Below are 21,574 nucleotides of genomic sequence, written 5' to 3' on the forward strand. Positions count from 1 at the left end.
AGATCAACTCCGCTGAGCATTAGTAATCCCTGTTAACTCAAGTCCGCGCGTGTAGTAATGAATTGTAATCTCGGTCAGTAATTTTTAATTTTGGTAAAAACTCGGTTTTACGTAATTTCATCTTCTTTTTTAAATAAAACTTTTTTTCTTTTTACGTCGTTAAATAATTGACTTTTTAATAGGTTCCCTATGTTTTCCCACATGGTATTTAATTGTTAGTATCCCTATACCTTACGACCGAGATAGTCTCATTAAATTATGTTTAGTACTTTTTATATCTAAATTCGGTTTCAAATTACATTTAATTTCGAAGCCTGGCGTCCAGCGTGCAATTGTTTTTAATTATCTATATCGGGTGTTTGATCCGTTACGAGAAAATGGGAAAACAGAATTTAATGAAAATCGGTATGTAAAGTTGGGAAATGAGGAACTACAGTCTACGTTATAATTAATTTTATAATGACAATGAAAACCTACAACCTGTTTTCCAGTCATTGACCGGGTCAGGGATGTAATGAATGAAGCATATATATGCTATTAGTACAACGGGGTCGCCACTCCCAAAGTGATATATTAATGACTGATAGATGCTATGGAATCAGAATGGAGAGTGTTGCTGGAATGAAAGATGATAGGGAAAACCGGAGTACCCGGAAAAAAACCTGTCCAGCCCCCGCTTTGTCCAGCACAAATCTCACATGGAGTGACCGGGATTTGAACCACGGTATCCAGCGGTGAGAGGCCGACACGCTGCCGTCTGAGCCACGGAGGCTCTTAATTTTGTAATACGCCCTAATATTACAGAGTCGAAAGAAAGCTAAATGTGAAGGCCTACAATACAGAAAGTTCATAAAATTGATCAACATTAACATTTCATTGACCATTGTTTGTTGCGATGTGCTTTGTGTCTCTGTTGCCACTCATCTCTGATAGACCGGATTACTGCTGTATACCGATTTTTTAAAATATGCTTTACGTCGCACCGACACAGATGGGACACATGGCGACGATGGGATAGGAAATGGCTAGGAGTGGGAAGGAAGCAGCCTTGGCCTTAAGTACGGTACACCTGGTGTGAAAATGGGAGAACACGGAAAACTATCTCAGGGCTGTCGACAGTGAGGTTCGTACCCACTACCTCCCGGATGCAAGCTCTCAGCGGCCTGAATGCTGGCGGGAAGTAGCTGGGAGTTAGATAACTTTCTTCTTTAGCATGGCGTTCCTTTGGTTCATGAATTTTGATACTACTAGTACGAAACAAACTGGTTCCTCATAGCATTCGAGCTATTCAATCCCTACTCTGAGGCACTGATTGGAATGAGCAGTGTGCATATTTAACGGAATAATAGCAGAGGAGTGTTAACGGCTGTCTGTGGCCTGGTCATTCCAGCTCTGGAACTTCGGACTGTTAGATCGCCACTGTAGTACCGTTCGTTAAAAGTGAGAAAATGTTTAGTTTTTCATTTGATCGAGTATTTTATATGATAACATTGCTTTTAATCACTACTTTCCTACTGCCATTTTTGTTGACTTCAGTTAGGAAAACCACAGACAGTCATTCTGAGAATCCCGTAGCGAAGCATGGGTACATCAGCTAGTCAAGTTTATATCTAATACATGTGAAGAAGTATTTTACATTTCAGAAGACGTTCAAATTCTGCTGCTGGGTAGACCTGCTAGATCCAAACTGTGCATAGTGGCAAGAGTAATGGAAATCAATAATTTAGATTCTGAGCATTGGGAAAATAAATTTCCTGGCATTTTCAGCAGCCTAGGTTCTATGTCTAATTGTGGTAAAAAAAAAAGTCTAAAGATAATGCTAAACGTTTTGTTATTATGCCACAAAAAGTGCACTTACCTCTCTGGAGTCAAATAAAACAAAGATCAATCAAATGCATAGGAGTAATCAAACTTGTCATAAGGGCTTCTTGAGAGGTGCGTCCCTATCGTAGTTGTTATAAAAAAGAACTATAAAGTAAGAATCTGTATATACTACTACAGACTTAATGTGAGCGTAAAACAACCATATTACAATATAGAGTCCAGAAATATGATCCCCTTCTACCAAACAAGATGTCCTCAAGGCCATGGGAGCAGGCAGCAATCGGTCTCTTCAAAACGGATGGAAAATGGTACGTAACTGTCATGGCTTGCGACTCCCACTATTTTGAGATAGCACCACAGGAAAGTCTATGTGCTTCGGAAATTATAAAAAATGCAAATGCACATTTTACCAGTTTGACATACCAGAGTCGTCAGAACGGACAGTGGCTCAAAATTCAGCCTTGCAAACAACTCACAATTACAGCGATTTGCTAGAGATTGTCCTTTTACATCAAAGACTAACAGCCCATACAAATCATCAAAGTAACAGCTCTGCAGAAGCCACCATCAGAATATCAGAACAATTATTACAGAAAAATGATGACCCCTACCTGGCTCTTCTTGCCTACAGAAACACACCAACACAGAATGGATATGTTCCAGCCAGAATTACAATGGGTAGAAGACTGAGACATCATGCCCCAATAACGTGGCACACTGGATGACCGCCCGACCTATGCATAAGTTGAGGAGAAGGAAAAGTACTACAGAGCAAACAGTAAATTTGACTAAAACAGGAGACATGGTGAGATAAGCTTTCCACGTCTGAACATAGATGAGTCAGTCTGGGTTCAGAACATAAAGCGGCCTAGAAAATTGCTTTTAAAAAAAATGAAGAGCAACAGTCACACCTTATCAAGCCACAGAAAGGTGTGATTTGGCAGAACAGAAAGCATTTGCTGCCATACTCAGGAACTGTGAAGGTGGAATGATCTCCCATGCACCTTCTTATGATGCCCTTTAAACAAGAGCTCTTTGGACTACCACTATCCCTCCCTAGCGCAACCTTATCAAGCGGTGCAAAACCTCCAGCCGCCTCCTCAGATACATTCAGCCGCAGAGAGGAAAGATGCAAACAATCGGATTTCTGCTGCGGAGGCACCACCTCAGCCTCATGAGCCTGTACTCAAAAGAGCCGGATGTCAAGTGAGACCTCTCAGCCCCAAAGGCTTAACCTTTGAGGGGAGGATGTAGTAAGGTTGGCATTACTTCGATGCTCAACTGGCGGCTATGTATAACCTTTTGCAGTAATATAGATATTCTATCGCAGTTGGACCATCAGCTGGATTATTAGTGTTATTTAGGCTATTAGTTATTCTTGTTGTGAATATAGTGAAGCTGCAACTAAGATATGTTTATTATTATTGCAATAATCACTCACTAATTACGTGTAATACAACAGCGTTAATTATGTATAAAGAACTGTATTTTCAATTTTATACTGTAATACAGTCATTTTTTGTACAACAGTAACTGGAACAACGATTAGTTATTAATGGCTATTATACTACACACCACATACATCAAGTTTAAAACATTCTCAACATATTATCTAATTAGCCAAGACCGTGCACGATATTATTCAACACTTAACATTCTTGTTACTTCCTCCCATATTATAGGTTTCTATACTTCGCTTGCAAATTAATGGTGAACTTACTGTGTAAACATCAGATGAAAAATTCATCCCTGTCCCACTACTCAAATACTGCAATGTAAATACAGCACCTATTTCAGTTACTTTTTTTGGAAGCTTTAACAATGTAAGTGTGCAGCCCAAACCTTACAGGCAAGACATTTTTAGCAAACAAAAACATCTGTGTGACTATCGGCTATAATGACCGTTGACTGGCGGTCTCTTTGGAGTTATTGTAACCGATTTTGACTATATACTGGTGAAAATTAACCAGATTATTAGTTCTTCAGTAAAAATACGGGTTGTAGAAGAAAATCTGTTGTGCAATTACATTGGCAAGCTGGCTACTTGATTACAATCAATCAAGCACTTCTGATGTGCATTTAGGGCAATTGCCCAAATGGCTGATTCCCTGTTTCCGTAGCCTTCTCTTAAATGATTGCAAAGAAATTGGAAATTTATTGGACAATTCCCTTGGTACGTTATTCTAATCCCTAACTCCCCTTCCTATAAACGAATATTTCCCCCAATTTGACCTATTGAATTCCAGCTTTATCTTGATATTGTGATCTTTCCTACTTTTAAAGACACCACTCAAACTTAATCGTCCACTATTCTTTTAGCGTATGGCCCATACAATCAAGTTGAGTTCAGATATAAATTATATACATATTTACATAACAAGAAAACAATGAACAAGAAAATGCTCCCTACAACTGAATGTCAAGATCACTGATCCACTGTATTGCTTCTGGAGTTGCCATCAGGAAATCCACTTTGCTGCCTGTGTATGCCCGCGTTTCACACTCTCTGACAATATGATGTACGGTTTATCGTGCAGCTCCACAGTCACACGCGGGTATCGGCAACTTGTTCCATTTAAACAGCATGTCTCTGCATCTGCCATAGCCTGTTCTTATTCTGTTCAGAGCAGACCATGTTTTACGTGGTAGTTGGAATCCACTTGGAAGTTTGGCATTCGAGAACATACTGTGCAGGTGCGTCTCCGTTGCTGCTTCCCACCATCTTTTCCACTCTGTAGTTGGGTTGTAGCTTCTAGCAACCATGTCATTCCATGCCATCTCTCCACTGACAGCTCGGAATATACCACTTATGATATAATGTTGAATCCCATACGGAACCTGAAATATTTGTCCTGAATGAATAAATTTATAATACCAATATAATGGTCCATTATTAGATATTACAAAATTTTCAAGCTCACTCATTCTTGGTTGCCGGCATTTCGCCCCAGTGTGCTAAATTGGGCTCATCAGTTGGTAAAAAGCACTAGCCACTGCCACTGTATAGGCTACTTGGTCCTGGTGGCTCAAATGACTGTCTGCTTCGGTGTGACGTAAGGCCAACTGTAATCTACCATCAAAAAACAAGATTGTGTGAATAAATAGGAAGGTATCGACACCATCGTCAGCAGTGTGTGTTTAGAAACTATTGAAGATTATGGATAGTCAGGAAACGAGGAATGAGCTTGGAGAGAACAAAGCAGAAACTAACAGACAAATCAGTGATAACACCAAACAGAGCTGTAAATGAGACGTTTGTACGCTATGCGTCTTGGTAGGTGTGCTATTATATTGGTATTACATACCACTTTGTCGAGCAGCTCATCTCCTTTCTCCCAAGTCTTCCCAAACTTTGCAACATTTTTGTAACGCTACTCTATTGTCGGAAATCATCCACAACAAATCAAGCTACTTCTCTTTGGATTCTATCCAGTTCTTGAATCAAGAAATCCAGGTAAGGGTTCCATACACTGGAACCATACTCTAGTTGGAGTCCTACCAGAGACGTATATACCCTCTTCTTTACAATTTTACTACAACCTCTACATACCCTCATAACCATGTGCAGAGATCTGTACCATTTATTTACAATAATGTTTTTGTGATTACCCTAATGAAGATCTTTCCTTATATTAACACCTAGGTACTTACAATGATCCCCAAACGGAACTTTCATGCCATCAATGTAGTAATTAAAACTTAAGAGAACTTTTCCTATTTGTGAAACTCACAACCTAACTTTTAACACCGTTTATCGTCATACCATTGCATACTGTCCATCTCACAACATTGAGGTCTTTTTTGCAGTTGCTTACAATCTTGTAACTTATCCCTGATTCCACTTCTTTACTCTTATCATCGATATATATACAAGAAAACAAAAGGTCCAATAATGCTGCCTTGAGGTATTTCCCTCTTAATTATTACAAATAATAGTTGAAAAATATAGTGCCTAGAGTGCTCGCAAACATTATCTGTGCAGAGGAAATATAATTTGAAGCAGCATTATTAATTGAAGCACGAGGAAAGCCTGAAGAAATCTGAAGGTTCTGCCAGAACTGCCTTACTTGAAGACTACAAACAAATTACACAGCAAACAGGTACCAGTATGTTTACAAAAATTACAAAAACATAAGAATCCTACCTGAGTGTATCTTATATTGTAGCTCTTGATTTGGCTAAATCGAAAAACCATTCAGTGATGGCAAACCAGTTTAAAATATGTGCTGTAGGCATGGCTAAAACATTTAGCAACCCAGTTATGGCAGGAAAATTTCCGTTCATTTGTCCCATCAGACTGTTGCAAGAAGAGTGTCTTGACAGTGGGAAACATGCTTCGAATAACCTGCATGCAGTAACTGAGAAATGTAAAAAATTTTCATTATACCTTTATGAAAGTACCAGCCAAACTGATACTAGTCATCTGCTTATTCTTCTGTGCAACATAACCCGAAGTCATCACAAATGAAAAACTGATTGATTTATGTTCTCTACATGGGACAGCTGAAGGGGGTGTGTAGTATTTATGAGGTTAAGTTGCAGCAGAAAAGCTGGGTGGATTCCGTAATTGCCCATGTACTGTCACCGATGGTGTTAAAACTATGACTGGTGTCAACAATGGATTGTCTGGTATATTACATAAAAATTGTGTTAGCTGTTCTTTGATCCACTCCATTATACACCAGAGGAGTTGTGTAGAATCTATCAAACAGAATGAGGTGATGAAAGATGTGGTAAAAAGTACCAGTATAACTTGTGAAGGAAACAGATCACTCACACATCACATGTTTCAGGAACTACTGGAAGAGTTGGAATCTTTGCACAGTGGTGTATTATTACACTCATAATTATGGGAATCAAAATCAACATTACTGCACTCACATGTAAGATGGCTAAGTGCAGCAAAATGCTTACTTTCTTTTTTTGCCCTCAGAAGTGGAATTAAAATATTCCTACAACAGCTAGGAAGCGCGTAACAGTTGAGCTAGCTAATCCAAACTTCCTGAGTTAGCATACTTGACTCATAGGCTATAGCAGGATATTAAAAAAACTTAAAATTCCAGGGAAAAGATGAGGCAATCCATTACTATATAGCCATGTTAATAGATTGCAAAGGAAGCTTGAAATTACTAATGAAAGCCTGAAAAAAACAAAATTGTTTTGGCTCGTTTTTCCTCCCACTCAGAAATGGTCAAAGACAATTATGAAGTGTATAATTTTAACAACTTCAGCAAATGACAATGTAATTAATCAGGAATTTAATTTAATTAAAGACCTTGACAACCTTCAAGGGAGTGTTAAGCTATTCCAAAGTCCTACAAGTGTCAACATGGACGACAAAGATTGTACGTGACCTACAAACAGATCCTTTGCTCAACAAAAGAGGAGAAAGAGAGATCATATCTCTTTGCACTTTCACCTGAAACTCAATTCCCTCAACTCCGTGACTTTGGAAGTAGAATGTCTTACATATTTGTAAGTACTTACCTCTGTTAAAAATCCTTTTCAAACATGAAACTGATAAAACCACATTCCAGAAACCCTCCTGTTATTCACTCTTTGAAGCCTTTATTGAGGTGTGCCACAGCAAATGTCACTGCAAACATATGATCACTAGTAGCAGGGAAATGAGGGAGGATCAAATATAAACAGAATTGTTTATTCTTTTACTTAAAATTCATTTATTGAAAAACACAAGGCAATTACACTTTTTTTCATATAGTTTCCTGCTTTGGAAATGCATTTCTCCCGGCGTATGGGCAGCTTTTTCATTCCCTCATCGTAAAAAGAACAAGGTAGTGTCACCAGCCAGTTACGCACGAAGTCTTCCACACGCTCGTCATCTTCAAATCGTTGCCGGCCTAGAGCTTCTTTAAGCGGTCCGAACAAATGGAAATCGCAGCGCAATAAGTCCGGGCTGTAAGGAGGATGATCAAGTGTAGTCCAGTGCATTTCCCGTAGCTTGGAGACAGACCTGCACTATGAGCCCGCGCATTCTCTTGGAGGATGACCTGTCGAATCGGTTGGGCTCGTCTTTTGTGGCGATATGCAACCCTTGCCTTATTCAACAGTTCGCAGTAGTAAGCAGCATTGATTGTGCGTCACTCATGCAATAAAATCAATCAGCAAAATGCCTTGCCAATTCAAAAAAATGGCTGCAAGAACCTTGCCAGCTGACAGTCGAAGCTTGGCTTTCACTAGTGTTGCCTCCCCTTTCCTCCGCCACTCCTATTTGCTTTACGTCGCACCGACACAGATACGTCTTACGGCGACGATGCGATAGGAAAGGCCTAGGAATTGGAAGGAAGCGGCCGTGGCCTTAATTAAGGTACAGCCCCGGCATTTGCCTAGTGTGAAAATGGGAAACCACAGAAAAACATCTTCAGGGCTGCCGACAGTGGGGCTCAAACCCACTATCTCCCGATTACTGGATACTGGCCGCACTTAAGCAACAGCAGCTAATGAGCTCGGTCCTCCGCCACTCCTTACTGGCTTGTTTGGATTCGGGAGTGTAGTGGTGGACCCATGTTTTGTCACAGGCAAAGATCCGACTCAGGTGAGGGATTACATGTAATAAATATCATTTTTGGTCCGTATTGATGATATTTGATTGGAATAATAACAGTAAGTTATTTATTAAATAGACCACCTAATCAATACAAAGTCTAGTCTTGGATGATTGACAAAGATTTGTTAACTAATAGTGGTACATGTTTCGCCTCGTATGAAGGCATCATCAGCCATTGTCTTAACCTTAGATTGAAAATAAGCGTCTAATTAACATGTAATAATGAAATGAATTTTTAAAATCTTGAAGAGATTTGAAGTAAAATAACATTAAAAATAACAATGATGGTTTAAAAATATACAATGTGATGAGTTACAATGGTGGAAGTATTAACAAAATTAACATTAGGAGGCTGCTATAATAAGTACAATGGATAAAACAACAGACTGTTATGCAACAAGTAGTAAGATTGCTATGAAAATAAAGTTGACTGTCTGGCGGTTACAATTAGACGATGGCGAAAAATAGTATATATTCAAAATAAAGAAGAGAGAATAAAAGTCAAAGGTTGGTCGAGAGATCCGAAGTTAATCATAATCTTGAAGATAAAAGATGAAAGTTAGAGGCATATGGTGAAGCTGTAGAACACATTGAGGATATGAAGTTGTAGAATAGAAGTTGAAGAACAGTTTTAAATTGGATCTCTATGGACCATCTCAAGTTTGAAGCATTGCTCAAATGTTGCAAAAATGTGAGTTTGTTGAAATTCTAGTTGAAAAGGCATATAATAGTGGAATCTGTAAAAGGAAACAAGAAACGTAGAGTTAATTGTATGAAAAGATGTTGTAAAAAAATACTGAAGTAGAATCGTGTACACTTACCATTTGACGAGGACGAAGATAACTTGTAACGTTATGAGTTAGAAGTATTTGCAACAGTAGACTTTTTACTACATGTGTTATAGAAGATTTGTGTTGGAGGGGGATCCATTTGCGGTGATGTATGGCTTGTTGGTAGTACTTGGAGGGGGGCTGCTATTGGTGGGAGGGAAGGAGGAGAGTGTACTACTGTGCGTGTTGTATCGGTGTAAGGCCATTGGAGGGAGCGATGTTACACTGGGTGCGGCTATGGGTTTATTGGTTGCATTTGGATTAGAGGTACTAGGGGTGAGGGGATGGGAGGGGAGTGTGTTAGCTGTAGAGGAGATGGGAACGCTAATTGATGTGAGGTTGAAGATTTTTAAGAATACGTTGGTGAGGGGAGTTGATTCTCGTAATAGAATAAGAATCTGTTCATATAAGGGGCTTTTTTTTTTTTATCAATAGTGTCATTTAGGTTCTTATCTTTATTAAAATGCAGGTTGAGGAAAATGAATAAATTTTCATATTATGTCATAAGTTTACTTTTATTGACTCTTTTGAGGATATGGAGGTCTTGTTCTATTGTGGTGAATTTATGCCCTGTGTCCCTCATGTGGTTGGCCATTGCGGAGAATTTACTGTCTTTGGGCATTGTAATGCTCAGCGTATCTGGTGGAGAAGCTGCGGCCAGTTTAGCCAACATAAGATAAATTACATGTAGAGCATTTCAATCTGTATATTCCTGATCCAGAGTAACTATTGTCTGTGATGTTAATAGGGTTGTGATTAAAGAATAAATTACAATTAGTGTTTTTTGTTGTGTAGGCTATTTTTACTTCGTGCTTCATTAATTAATTGGTTATCCGATAAATACTATGGTTAGTGAACGTGAATTTAGTGAATTTTGGTTTGATGGGTTTCAATGGAGTTAAATTTGTAGCTAGTTTCAGTTTGGTTTTATTAATGATTTTATCAATCATACCCGTGTTAAATCCATTGAATTTAGCTATTTCTACGTAAATCATCCAAGACTAGACTTTGTATTGATTAGGTGGTCTATTTAATAAATAACTTACTGTTATTATTCCAATCAGGTGAGGGAACTATCTGGAACACACTTTATGCAACTGTAGGTCGTTTGTGATGATTGTTTGACAGCTCCCATAACTGATTCTGACTTGTTGTGCAATTTCTGATACTCTTAACCATTGATCATCATCAGTAATATCCTTAACAGCACGAATGTTTTCGTCTGTAATGCTGGTCCGAGGACGCCGATGGTGTTGCTGATTTTCCACATGTTCTCGTCCTTCCTTGAACTTTTTATGCCAGGCAAACACACGCGTCTTTGACAATGTTTGATCACCAAACTGTGCAAGAAATGTTATAATTACACATTGCGCAACGGAGGGGTGCACCTGTTGCTCCGACATCGTGAGCGTTACTAACGAAACAACGGGAAATATTTAACAGCACGCTCTCCCCACTCCTAACAGTCCCACCTAAGCATAGCAGAAGCATGGGGCCAGTCCTATCAACTGTTGATGTTCAGGAACAAAAATCCTGTTTATATTTGAATAATGATCATTTCTACGTGTCTCTACTACATTTAAGCCTACGTTCAATTTGTATCCTAAATATTCAAATCGATTACGGCTGTACGAAGAGCAATGATACATTCTGAATTAGGAAAAGTCAAAACAAATTAGTTTTTAAGGACTTCTTAGCTATGTAGCATTTCTAAAATAAAAATAAAAAATATTCTGGCACCTCAACGTCTCCAAAAACCATAAACGTAGTCAGTTACATGAAATAAATTCCATTACTTAGCTCGTATTGACAATGAATCCTTGTGTTTAATAAAATAGTGGGACGTAAGGTCAAAAACATTATCATCTGGACAGTAAAAAGCATGTATATACTCAGTTTCCTTGCCAGATTCAGGCAGTATTAGAAGGTCGAGTCAGGCCGCCCAAAATCTAAATCCACTGGAAGGCGCAGTAGCCTTCTAAACAGAGTCATTGCTGGTGTGCATCCCATTCCCTTGTGCATCGTAGACTGGAATGCTGAGAGGAATAGAAAAAGACGATGATCCCAGTAGCTCTCATCTTCGCTGACAATTATTTGCACACCACTGTCAATGGACCTGTTGAATAGTTCCACCATTCCCTCCAATTGGAGATGTGCAGACCGCTGACAAGTTCCATCCTCGGTCAGAATATAGCTCTAATATTCACAAAGGTTTTCACCAATTCGGTCAGGAGCACATACGCCTCCAGCCACTTTATGAAGTAGTCAACAACAGGGTGTATAACTATATCAATTTCTCACATCACTGGTACGGACTGGTCCTGCCACATGAATTTCTACTCATTTGAGGGGCACACCCACGTTACATTCAACCTGCCTACGGCTCTGTCGCTTGCTGGCTCTATACTCACCGAATTTCCTGCAGAAGACTTCCACCCCACTCAACATACTACACAGCAGAACCTCTCTCAGACTTTCTCCAGGGTTATTTTTATTTCAAGATGCCCTTCCGAAGCTCCACTATGAACTCCCTTCAAGGCTTCCAGCACCATACCAAGCGAGATAGCCAACTGCTCCCGGAATGGCTTCTTGTCAGCTTGTAGATCCTGTCCTCAGAATATGGGTACTCTTTAATTTGGCCAGCAGCCTGACGTCCTCGCCATCCCTCTGCACTTCCTACCAAGCGTCACAACTCAAATTCTATGGTGGTTCTTCTGCAGAGAACTTCATATCTGCCACCCGCATCCACCACGGACCTACGTGGGATGGTCAGGTCATCTAGGAGCTTCACCTGGTAAATCAATGTCTGCCTATGACAGTCACATAGCAATTTATTCATCTCCATGCCAAGAATGTTGGGACCTCATGACCACGGTGATTGTATGCTCATTCAGAAAATGAAGGCCGGTGATTTTCCCACATATGATGACTGTCGCAAGAACTAGAGGAGCACCGCCCCAACAGAAAATTCCAACATCGTCTCACCGTTGATGGGTATTACCCCTCTAGTGACAATCGCCAGGCTAAGGTTCACCTGCAAGCCGAATTATTCACTGCAGCGTAACCACTGGCTTGGTGATGGTTCTCCTTACTACGGTGCCGAACATGCTCTGTAAAATCTCACCGACAGTTCCATCTACCATCAGGCTGTTACCATCGGATTGTAGGTTCATACGAGCCTGGGCTTCAGGAGCTTGACAACTGTCCTGAGCCAACCTTTGTCATTTCCATGGCCAGAGGGTATTTTGGTCATCCAAACATCAACTGTAGGCTTTCAACTTTTAATGGTCTTCACAGCATTCTGTCTGGCTTAATAGAACCTTCCTGTAACTTCCAGGAAGTTGATCATGGACTTATCCTACAGTGGTCATCGAGTCTTGTCAACGTGGAGTGGAAGCACCCAAGACGCCCGTTTCGCAGTCATAACCGCAGCACAAGGCCAAGGAGCATCTCCGGGGATCTTGTGATACTGGGTATCAGGCTCTCATGGCAACCCGGATGTTCGAGGAGCTCTTCCGGTTCCGATGGGTAGGCAACGCAGATGAGATGGAAGACATCTTGTCTCGAATTCATGGAGAGTCTCCAAGTTTCCTCTGAAAACTTGTCCGAAACTGCACTTTGTAGGCCTCTTGGAGGTACCAATCTCAACATCGGGTGTCCATGTTTGCTAATAGCATCTAGTAGCATGGTATAGTTGCTCCGAGTCTCTTTTGGTATTGTCTGTAGAATATTAAAGGCTTCCTCTCCCAGAGCCACAATAAGAACTGTAGCTTTGCCCTTTCGCTACCCATAACCCCAGCACGAATGATATATTTTCCTTGGTATTGTGACATAGGCCTTCTCTAGATATACGAGACTGTTTATCCCTCTGTTCTAAGAGTCCAGAAAGGGTTCCCCTATTACCAAAACCTTCCCAAGATTATTCTTTGACTCTACGATTTGTTTACCTCTGTTTGTTATCTACCGTACATACAACTCCCTAATCACTTCTTGTTGATACAGAGAATTTTTCTTTAAAAAAATTGTATTAGTTAATATACACTGCAAATACTCTAGCCCGCCTGGTGGCCATGATCGTTAAGGCGCTGAAGTCTAAAAACGGTCTAACACCGAGGTTAGCCGGTTCGAGTCCCGTTGGTCGAAAAAATTTTCACCATCAGAATGTTGGCCGGCAGGGTAGGGGAGGTGGTGGTATACAATTTCTAATCACTAGATTGCGTGCCAAAAGCCTGGATTAAATTCCAAACCTCTCCGCAGTGCTCATATGGAGTGAGGGCATATGACGCTGTTGATGGTGATTCGTCCGTCGGATGGGGACGTTAAGCCTTGAGCAGACCCCTTGGTGCTATTCGACAGGAGTAGGCTATGTGCCGGCACCGGGTTTCACCCTCTCCCTACTATCATATATCACGTCATTCATTTCATCTCTCATTAACTCCTCTGATGAGGTTGACGTCAGGAAGGGCATCCGGTCATAAAAAAACCGCCACGACAAATTCATCTCACCTCATACCCGACCCCGTAGGGAAACGGGACAAGGGTTGGACAAACAAACACTGCAAATACTCTATCAGGGTCTCGCTTTTGAAAGACACACCCAGCAATACACACATTGCCTGTCACATTCCGAGATGTACCTTGAGAAGTACACAAGTCCATTTAGCTACGAACAGAATTATTCCCAGTTGTTCACTTGGACAAGGTATGGGTAATAATCATGCAGATTCTTCTATCCAATTAATAACAGAATACACAACTCCATCAGCTTAAGGTATCAGTTTGGTAATCTCCTGTTATAGGTTGACTTGACTTACCTACATAACCTTATTTCCAGTTAAACCTCCTCAGTCACAACACAAGAATGCCTGGACTTGGCACATTCAATACCCCCCCACCCCCCATTTAAGTGCATCAACATACAACTCGGCAGACATATTCGCCTTCCCAACATGTCTCCCTTCCGCTATATTTATACAAAAGTAAATCTTTTGAAAATCTGTAGCTAGTAATAGACTCTCAAACATGATAGCCTAACAAGCGAAATTGTAAGAATATAAAATTTCATTGAAATGTCAGTGAAATAGCCGTGATGTTTCTACAGGGGCAAATTGAGTCAACCTATAGTCTATTTGTCACAGATACAGCATGAACACAAATTTACAAACGCCGATGTAAACACGAATATTCTAGCTATTAATTAGGTTGCCTCGAAGAAAGTACAGTTAGGTAAATGAAAAAAATAACATTAGACAGAAAGCTATTATGCTATTAGGCTCTATTAGTAATTTGCTATTACCGAACGCTATTATAAAAGTGGAGGGGAAGCATTCATGGCCATCAAATGACCGTGCTGGATACGAATGATAATTCTTAGCATAACAATAAAGCTTTTAATCTATTAGGATGATGAATCCATGAATCCTGTCAATGTCTTTAAAAAGGGGCCGATGACCTAGACATTAGGCCCCTTTAAACAAGCATCATCTTTAGCAAGATAAGATGGGCCAAGGACACTACTTTTGATGCAGGCCTAGAAGGGTTAGAGTGGGAGCACCGCAACCTAATTTTGGTTAGCTAAATCGCTGTGCAGGCTACGGTCTTTAGTTTCAGGACGACATGCTCCTCAATTTTAATTTTAATAATTACAAGCAGCCACCTGTACCTAAGTCTGTTCTTCGGGTCACTTTCCTCAAACTCGTCATTCGTCACATCTCCCATCTTAAATTTTCGTAGATACGGTTGTTTCAATGGTTGGTAAGAACTATCAAAGTGTGCCATTTCTGTTTTACGGTAAAGAACCTATGCAAATATTCTGCTATTTTACTCATACAAAATATTGACATATCGGGTCAGGTTGCAGCTGATATTAAATCACAAAGATCACACGAGAAAATACATGTGCTCACATTCCGAATACAAAAATATAAAGCTATTAAGCTACGCGTTAGTAACTTACAGTTATCAAACACATAATTAAATTGCGGAGGCATTCATAAATCGATCTATCAAAACAAGCAGCATAACATTTCAGTTTTTATCCCCGTATGACACAGGACACGCGGCAATGAGGACCTATTTCAACAAAATGGCTGCCACGAAGGTCACTCATCCGCACCATCCAGCACTATCGTCAGTACCTAGTGGTATCAGTACGGGATATTTATTGATTCCTTTCCAACAAAAATAAAATATAACGCACCCACACAAATCTCACACCAAGGATGGCATAAAACTCCCCGAAGGAGTCGGTAATCAGCCCAAGGCCTAAAGCACATCTGCATGCCATCTACTTAATCATAAATACGTTCCTATCTGCTTTATTGAACAGACACAAAATATTAAAACTTAAAATGAATCCATTTGTTCTCTTTCACAATGCTAAAATTCTTTTGCTATGTAAGTTATATCTTAACTGAAGATGTATCTGCATTATTTAAAACTATTGTAAAGAAGAATTACAAAGTAACACCTGATTATTGTGATGTTTTTTACATGGAAAAAATTTTTAATAGGTAACCTACTTACAACCACACAAGTTACACACTAATCTAAAGGCAGTTTATACTGTTAACATTGCTCTTCTCCAGAACTATAAATGTAACCAGTTCCTCTTAAAACAAAATCTTTATCTTTCACAAAAGGTTTGCTGGGTACAATGAAATAATTCACTCCATTACCATGCAATCCAATTAAAGGGACATTTAGTACCCTATGCCACTGTGGATCACCAGTCACAAATCATTAGTAGGCCTGCATTGTAGTACATATGCATTAAGAAGACGTGTAATTATTAACAATTACGGACCTACACTGTGTGTACGCATGTAAAGGTAAATTGCCAGAGTTTATGTTCTGATCCTTATTGTCGTAATTTGTATCTGGAGGCATTTCTTCATAAGACTAACTTAAGATAGTTCTAGAGAAAACCAGTACTGCTACATCACAAATCTCCCCTAAATAGACTATGCTACTGGAATCTCCTCCTGATATCTAGATTAACTAATTGCAGCCACCTGACAATGAAAAGATTGCTGATATCTAGATTAACTAATTGCAGCCACCTGACAATGAAAAGATTGAAGTTTATAAACTAAAATTCCTTTCCACCTTCATTATCCCCTTAGAAAACACAAACCACACGTGAAAGAAACAAAACTGAAATTTGTACAATGGTAAAACATGTAAAGGCATCCGGCAAGGCTCTTACAACCAAATCAATGAAACTAACACTTACGATTCATTACATTCAGTATAAACTTCATCTAAGATCACACGTTGCTATACTGCAAAGATTGGCTGTCTTCAATCTATCCGCAAATCTACCGTCCGCTAACCAACTAAATATAATATATTCATTTAAACAAGTTAAACAGAACATGACCAATTAATGCCATATACCAGTGAATGCAGAGATTTTGCTAAGTGGCTGTCATGTGCACAAAAATTCAGAAACAATTATTGTAGGATTTTGAACAGTGGGCTCAATTTGACTGAATGGCCTTAGAAAGGCACTGATAGAAATGTTGACTTCACAAGCAGCTGTCTCACTGTTGGGACATGTATTAATCCAAAGAAAAATTAATCTAACGAGACTACAAGCTGCATTATTAATAATAAACTGGTTGAGACTGAAATTTTACACGAATGCTTGTGAAGTGGAAACTTAAAACCAGGCCTATCAACTTGACCTATCAACCTCACAAGATACACATGCAAATGTGTAATGAATGGAAGCAGGTGCATTTTTAAGTTACCCCTATGACCTAGATATAATAAATCCATTTATTTAAATAAATAACAGTAACTATAGAGTCCATGCATTTCATAGACGGCTTATAACCAAATGGAAAGAGTTAATTTTATCGCACCAAAAAGTGTGTTTTCAATACTACTGCTGCCAACTATATTAAGACAAATTTCACATATTTTTACAGCAAGAAATAAGGTTTCTGGATAAATAAAACAGTCAAAATACAATAGTACCAGAAAATCAACTAAAACTAAGGCAGATACATTCCTGCCAAGAGTGCACTGCCAGCATTCTTTAGACATCAACTTAAGTTTCCAACTCCAGTTTCCCAGGAGTGAAGTACAAGCGCTCACCATCTCTTCCCGTCTGCATACACCTCCAAGGCTTGTTTTAGTTTTGAAAGAAACATTCATTTACCACAGTGCAATCGGCTTGCTTAGTGGAACACTGCAGAGGGTTTTCTGTCAGGATAATCTCCCTTATTTGGCAGTCCCCAGCATTCTTAGTTGTAGCAAGAAGTATTGATTAAATTAGCAGCGTAAGGTGCATAAAAAGAATTTGAGTGTGTTTTGGTCAGATCCTAAAACCAGTATTTCAAACGCTTGCCGTAATTGACAGTTCTCTATCAAATAAAAATAGTAAGGTGAAGTGGAAGACAAAGATTATGGTGAGCTTATTTTAGTCATATCTGAATACTTCCATTTCAAATGCTTCCATTAATCAACCGTTCTCCATAGGAATGCCTCCTTAATTTGATCATAGACTGGCTCTTTTGACTTGTAGACAGGCTACAGCAGGTTATACATGACTGGTTATATCAGTCTATTTAAATCAAACCCACTCACTGTCTCTACTTAATGGACATAAGGAATGGTTGCTTAGTTCTACTCTCCCCTTAAATGTCATCAATCACCTAAACATCAGTCCTCAATGTTAATCTCAGAGAACAGTCTAGCATTTAATTTGTGCTTCAGAGCTGATTAGTGGCATTGCTGTTCCAATATATGGATTACTTTGACCATTACTTTCAGTGATGCAAGTTATACAATGAAATCCTCCTTTCAAACTTACTCCAAGTCCAACTACTCTACACGTCAACCTGTAGGAAAAGCCAGCAAATGTGTGTGCAGTGGTACAAGCTGCCCTTTATGTAAATTGCAGTAAAAGTATATTTTTGTTTGTTTCAGATCATATGAAGTAAACAATGGCTGATATATCCAATTACACTACTGAACATGTTATTGGGCATATGACAGAAACCAAGGCATAAGTAAGAGGTGGGTACAAACTTCCTGATGCAGTTTCAACGGGATCCTCCCCCAAACAAGCATTACTGAGACGATAACATAATAGACTTCTCCATACCTTATATAAAGGATAAGAAAAGAAGTGGCAAATCTTCCACCAGGGGAGAAGTATTACTCGCACACTTTTTAGTGATAGATTTGTGTACGGGGGCAAGGAGTAAGGAGGGAGTTTTCCCAGTTCCGGTAATACTGCTGACTAAATGGAAATGAAATCTGAACTGAATCGATAATATGAATTTTTTAAACCTTTATTATCTTAAGCCAACAACTGTCACACACACACACTATGTAACATTCCTCAATGCGAATCTTGTTCCTAGCATGAGTTTGGCTTTGCTGTGTAAACAACAACAGTACTAGTACATTAAGTGTATGCCAGATGTCTCACAGCGATGCACAAGCGATTCATAGTTTGTGTTCCAAAGGTTGCCAATACGAATCTCGAAGATTGCCGAGGTCGAACAATTCAGCACTAGGGTGTCTCTCTTATCATTAAAAAGTGTGCTAGTAATATGCAGATCCGTCGAGGAGTTCCTGGATTGTCAAAAAAAAGTTTAAAGTGTAAAGGAATCTGGTATACGTTCTACAACGTAAAAGCATATTAAACGAGATTTGACAAAACTTACATGTGCCCATATCAGCCTACACCTGTTTAAAAATAATCAGATTCTTACACTGATCAGATAGAGGTGGAATGCGAGAGACTGTTTCAGGTGTTCAATAGTACCAAAGAGACTTAAAATGATTCTTTCCAAAAAAGTGTGCCATATACCAGTTTTTCATTCCTGGATGTGGTTTTTTGGTCCAAGAGAAATCCCCACTTTTAAAAAGAGTTGGAAAAGAACCCCCTATCCTGGTCAAGAGACGCTTGAGCCACTCTCCTTTCGACAGTGTTGTCAATCAGGGTTAGTACATGGACACATTGAGGAATTAGTTTATTCTCCTTTTGGATGAGCACGGAACTGTAGGCACATCTTGGTTTTAGCAGGATGAGGCAGCTCTCCATTATATCACAGTAAAAAAGTAAATTAATGTTAAGTTTCCTGGGCACTGGATTGGTTGTGTCACCTGTGCTGCTGCTATTTGCCTGGCCACCACAAAGCCCCAATCTCGACATATGTGATCATTCACTACAGGGGTTCATAAGGAGTACTGCTTCACAGGAACATTTTGATACCATGGATGAACTGAAATATGCTGTGAATTTAAGATAATCCTCTTTAAGACATAAAACTCTTAATTATCTAAAGGATTAACCTGAGCACAATCATTCTCATGGCAAAGGATAATCTGCCGCAAGGTTCTGTGCGATTACAGATATTTGAGGTACATACTTTTGAAAAATTCAAGAAAAATACACAATTTGGTTCTTCAACACAACTCTAGTTAGCACTCAAAATACCCTACGAAAGAATAGGACTATTTTAATAAATTATTATCCCTCAATTCACAAGCAAAGTCGCACCACGAGCACAAATGAAAATATATAATGTAGGTTATTTTCTGCTACATAGAAATGTTTTGACAGTGAAAACTACTCTACATTCCTTATGTATCCAAGGGGACATACATTTTTAAAAATGATAAAAATAAACTATCCTATTCCCTATTTAACAAGGTGAAATCTTTATTACCTTTGGAACTCTATGCATGAAACTTAATACACTAGTTTGAAATAAAGTATATTTGACAACTTCTGTATCTATGGTGCACTTCTCTACCGTTATTCCCCACCTATTCATATGGCAGTAAAGTCGATATCCTCTCACTCGCCCAAGGTCAAAGCAAACTAGGACTCAATGTCAAAGCAGGCTACAAACTGGACTTCAATGGCTAGATTGCTCTTCCTAAACCCACCAACAGAGCCTAATCATCTATCTACAATTGGATGAACCCTAACTATTGCCACAGCAATTCATTAGTGGAAATCTTACAAATTGTAGTCCAAGTAATAAATTAAACCTCTCCCTCAGATCACACAACAAAATAATATCAAGTTGCCAGTCACTACACTACTTTCTTGAATAAGGTGCACAAAGCATTCGCTCTCCACTAAACAATGTATCTAATACATGTCACATTCAATGAATGATACCTTCACATGTATTAATTCAGGAATTACAACCCATTTTCAAATAGGAGACCTCCTTTGAGAAAAATAGTAATTTAGGACAACCTAATACCCAAGATCACCCTCAAAACAATCACGAAGGCTCTTATGAACGTCGTGGAAGTAAGATGGATGGACTTAACACAGCTGAGCTTCAATCCTGTGAAGAGATGTCTAAACTTTAAGCTTAATTTGTAAAAATGGGTCTATCTTAGAAATTCAAAGTTTCATGATCAAAGGATAGAGGCAAACCTACTACATCCAAATTCATTAAAATAACTGTGGAACACTCATTATTATTAGGGTTTGTATCGGATATTTTGATTGTAAACAAAGCAGCATGGCTGTTTATGACATATACACAAGCAGGTTATTTTCAAAAAAAATGGGTGAAGATCTCTTTGTAACAAGAAGGAAATTAAGTCCATTTAATACCACAAGGACCTTACTCATAAAAATGTTAAATTAGTGGATAATTTCGACGAATTTAATTAAAATTAGCTACCACAAAGAGGAAAATAAGAGCAGAGATGCTGGGGCAAACTACTTGTAATAGAACTACAAATTGTCAGTCAGCATGCAACTGGCAAGTCACGTATGTCCTACAGAAAGTTTATATAAAGGATAAAATCACACAGTATCAATAAATTCAGTTCATTCAGACAACTTACCTCCGGAGAATTCTTGGGTAAATCTTCGAACTCCATTACGTAAACGAACTATATTCCGCTCAATTTCCGATGTAGTAAGAAATCAAAGTTCATTATTGACTTCAAATCCTATAGTAAATACTCATGAATACTGAAATAAACTAATGTTAGACTCTTTAAACCCCCCAGATATCTTCACTTGATCACAGCAAGTTAGCTGCCATCTTGCAAGTTCGTAGAGCTAGGCACACGGCACAGATGAAGTTCCATTCCAACAAAGTATAGGAATAGTTATTAGACAACTATAATGCTTAGCGAAATATTAAATGTCAATCTGATGTTTCATTGCAACAGGAACTCGCCGTAATAAAAAAAGAGTACAAAACTAATTCGCGATCCCGTCCTCACAAAAGCAAAGCACTGCATTCCGCCATGTTGCCTTTTACTCAAAGACCTACCCAGAATGCTTTGCGAGCATTACGTGCCAGACTTGAATACCGTATACATCCGAAAATACGCTCATGCTCAGATAATT

At 39.1% G+C, this 21,574-nt stretch overlaps 1 protein-coding gene across 3 annotated transcripts in view; it reads right to left on the reverse strand.

Moving 5' to 3' along the window:
• The window catches only part of Chd1 (chromodomain-helicase-DNA-binding protein 1), a 447,987-nt gene extending 426,513 nt beyond the window's left edge, over nt 1-21,474 (reverse strand). For all 3 annotated transcript variants that reach the window (XM_067135606.2, XM_067135608.2, XM_067135605.2), the window contains exon 1: nt 21,061-21,474. In XM_067135606.2, coding sequence (XP_066991707.2) covers nt 21,061-21,096 — 36 coding nt within the window. In that variant the 5' untranslated portion in view covers nt 21,097-21,474. The remainder of the gene's footprint in view (nt 1-21,060) is intronic.
• Between the last annotated feature and the right edge of the window lie 100 nt (nt 21,475-21,574).

Source organism: Anabrus simplex, chromosome 1 (assembly GCF_040414725.1).
Source record: "Anabrus simplex isolate iqAnaSimp1 chromosome 1, ASM4041472v1, whole genome shotgun sequence".
Lineage (NCBI taxonomy): Eukaryota > Metazoa > Arthropoda > Insecta > Orthoptera > Tettigoniidae > Anabrus > Anabrus simplex.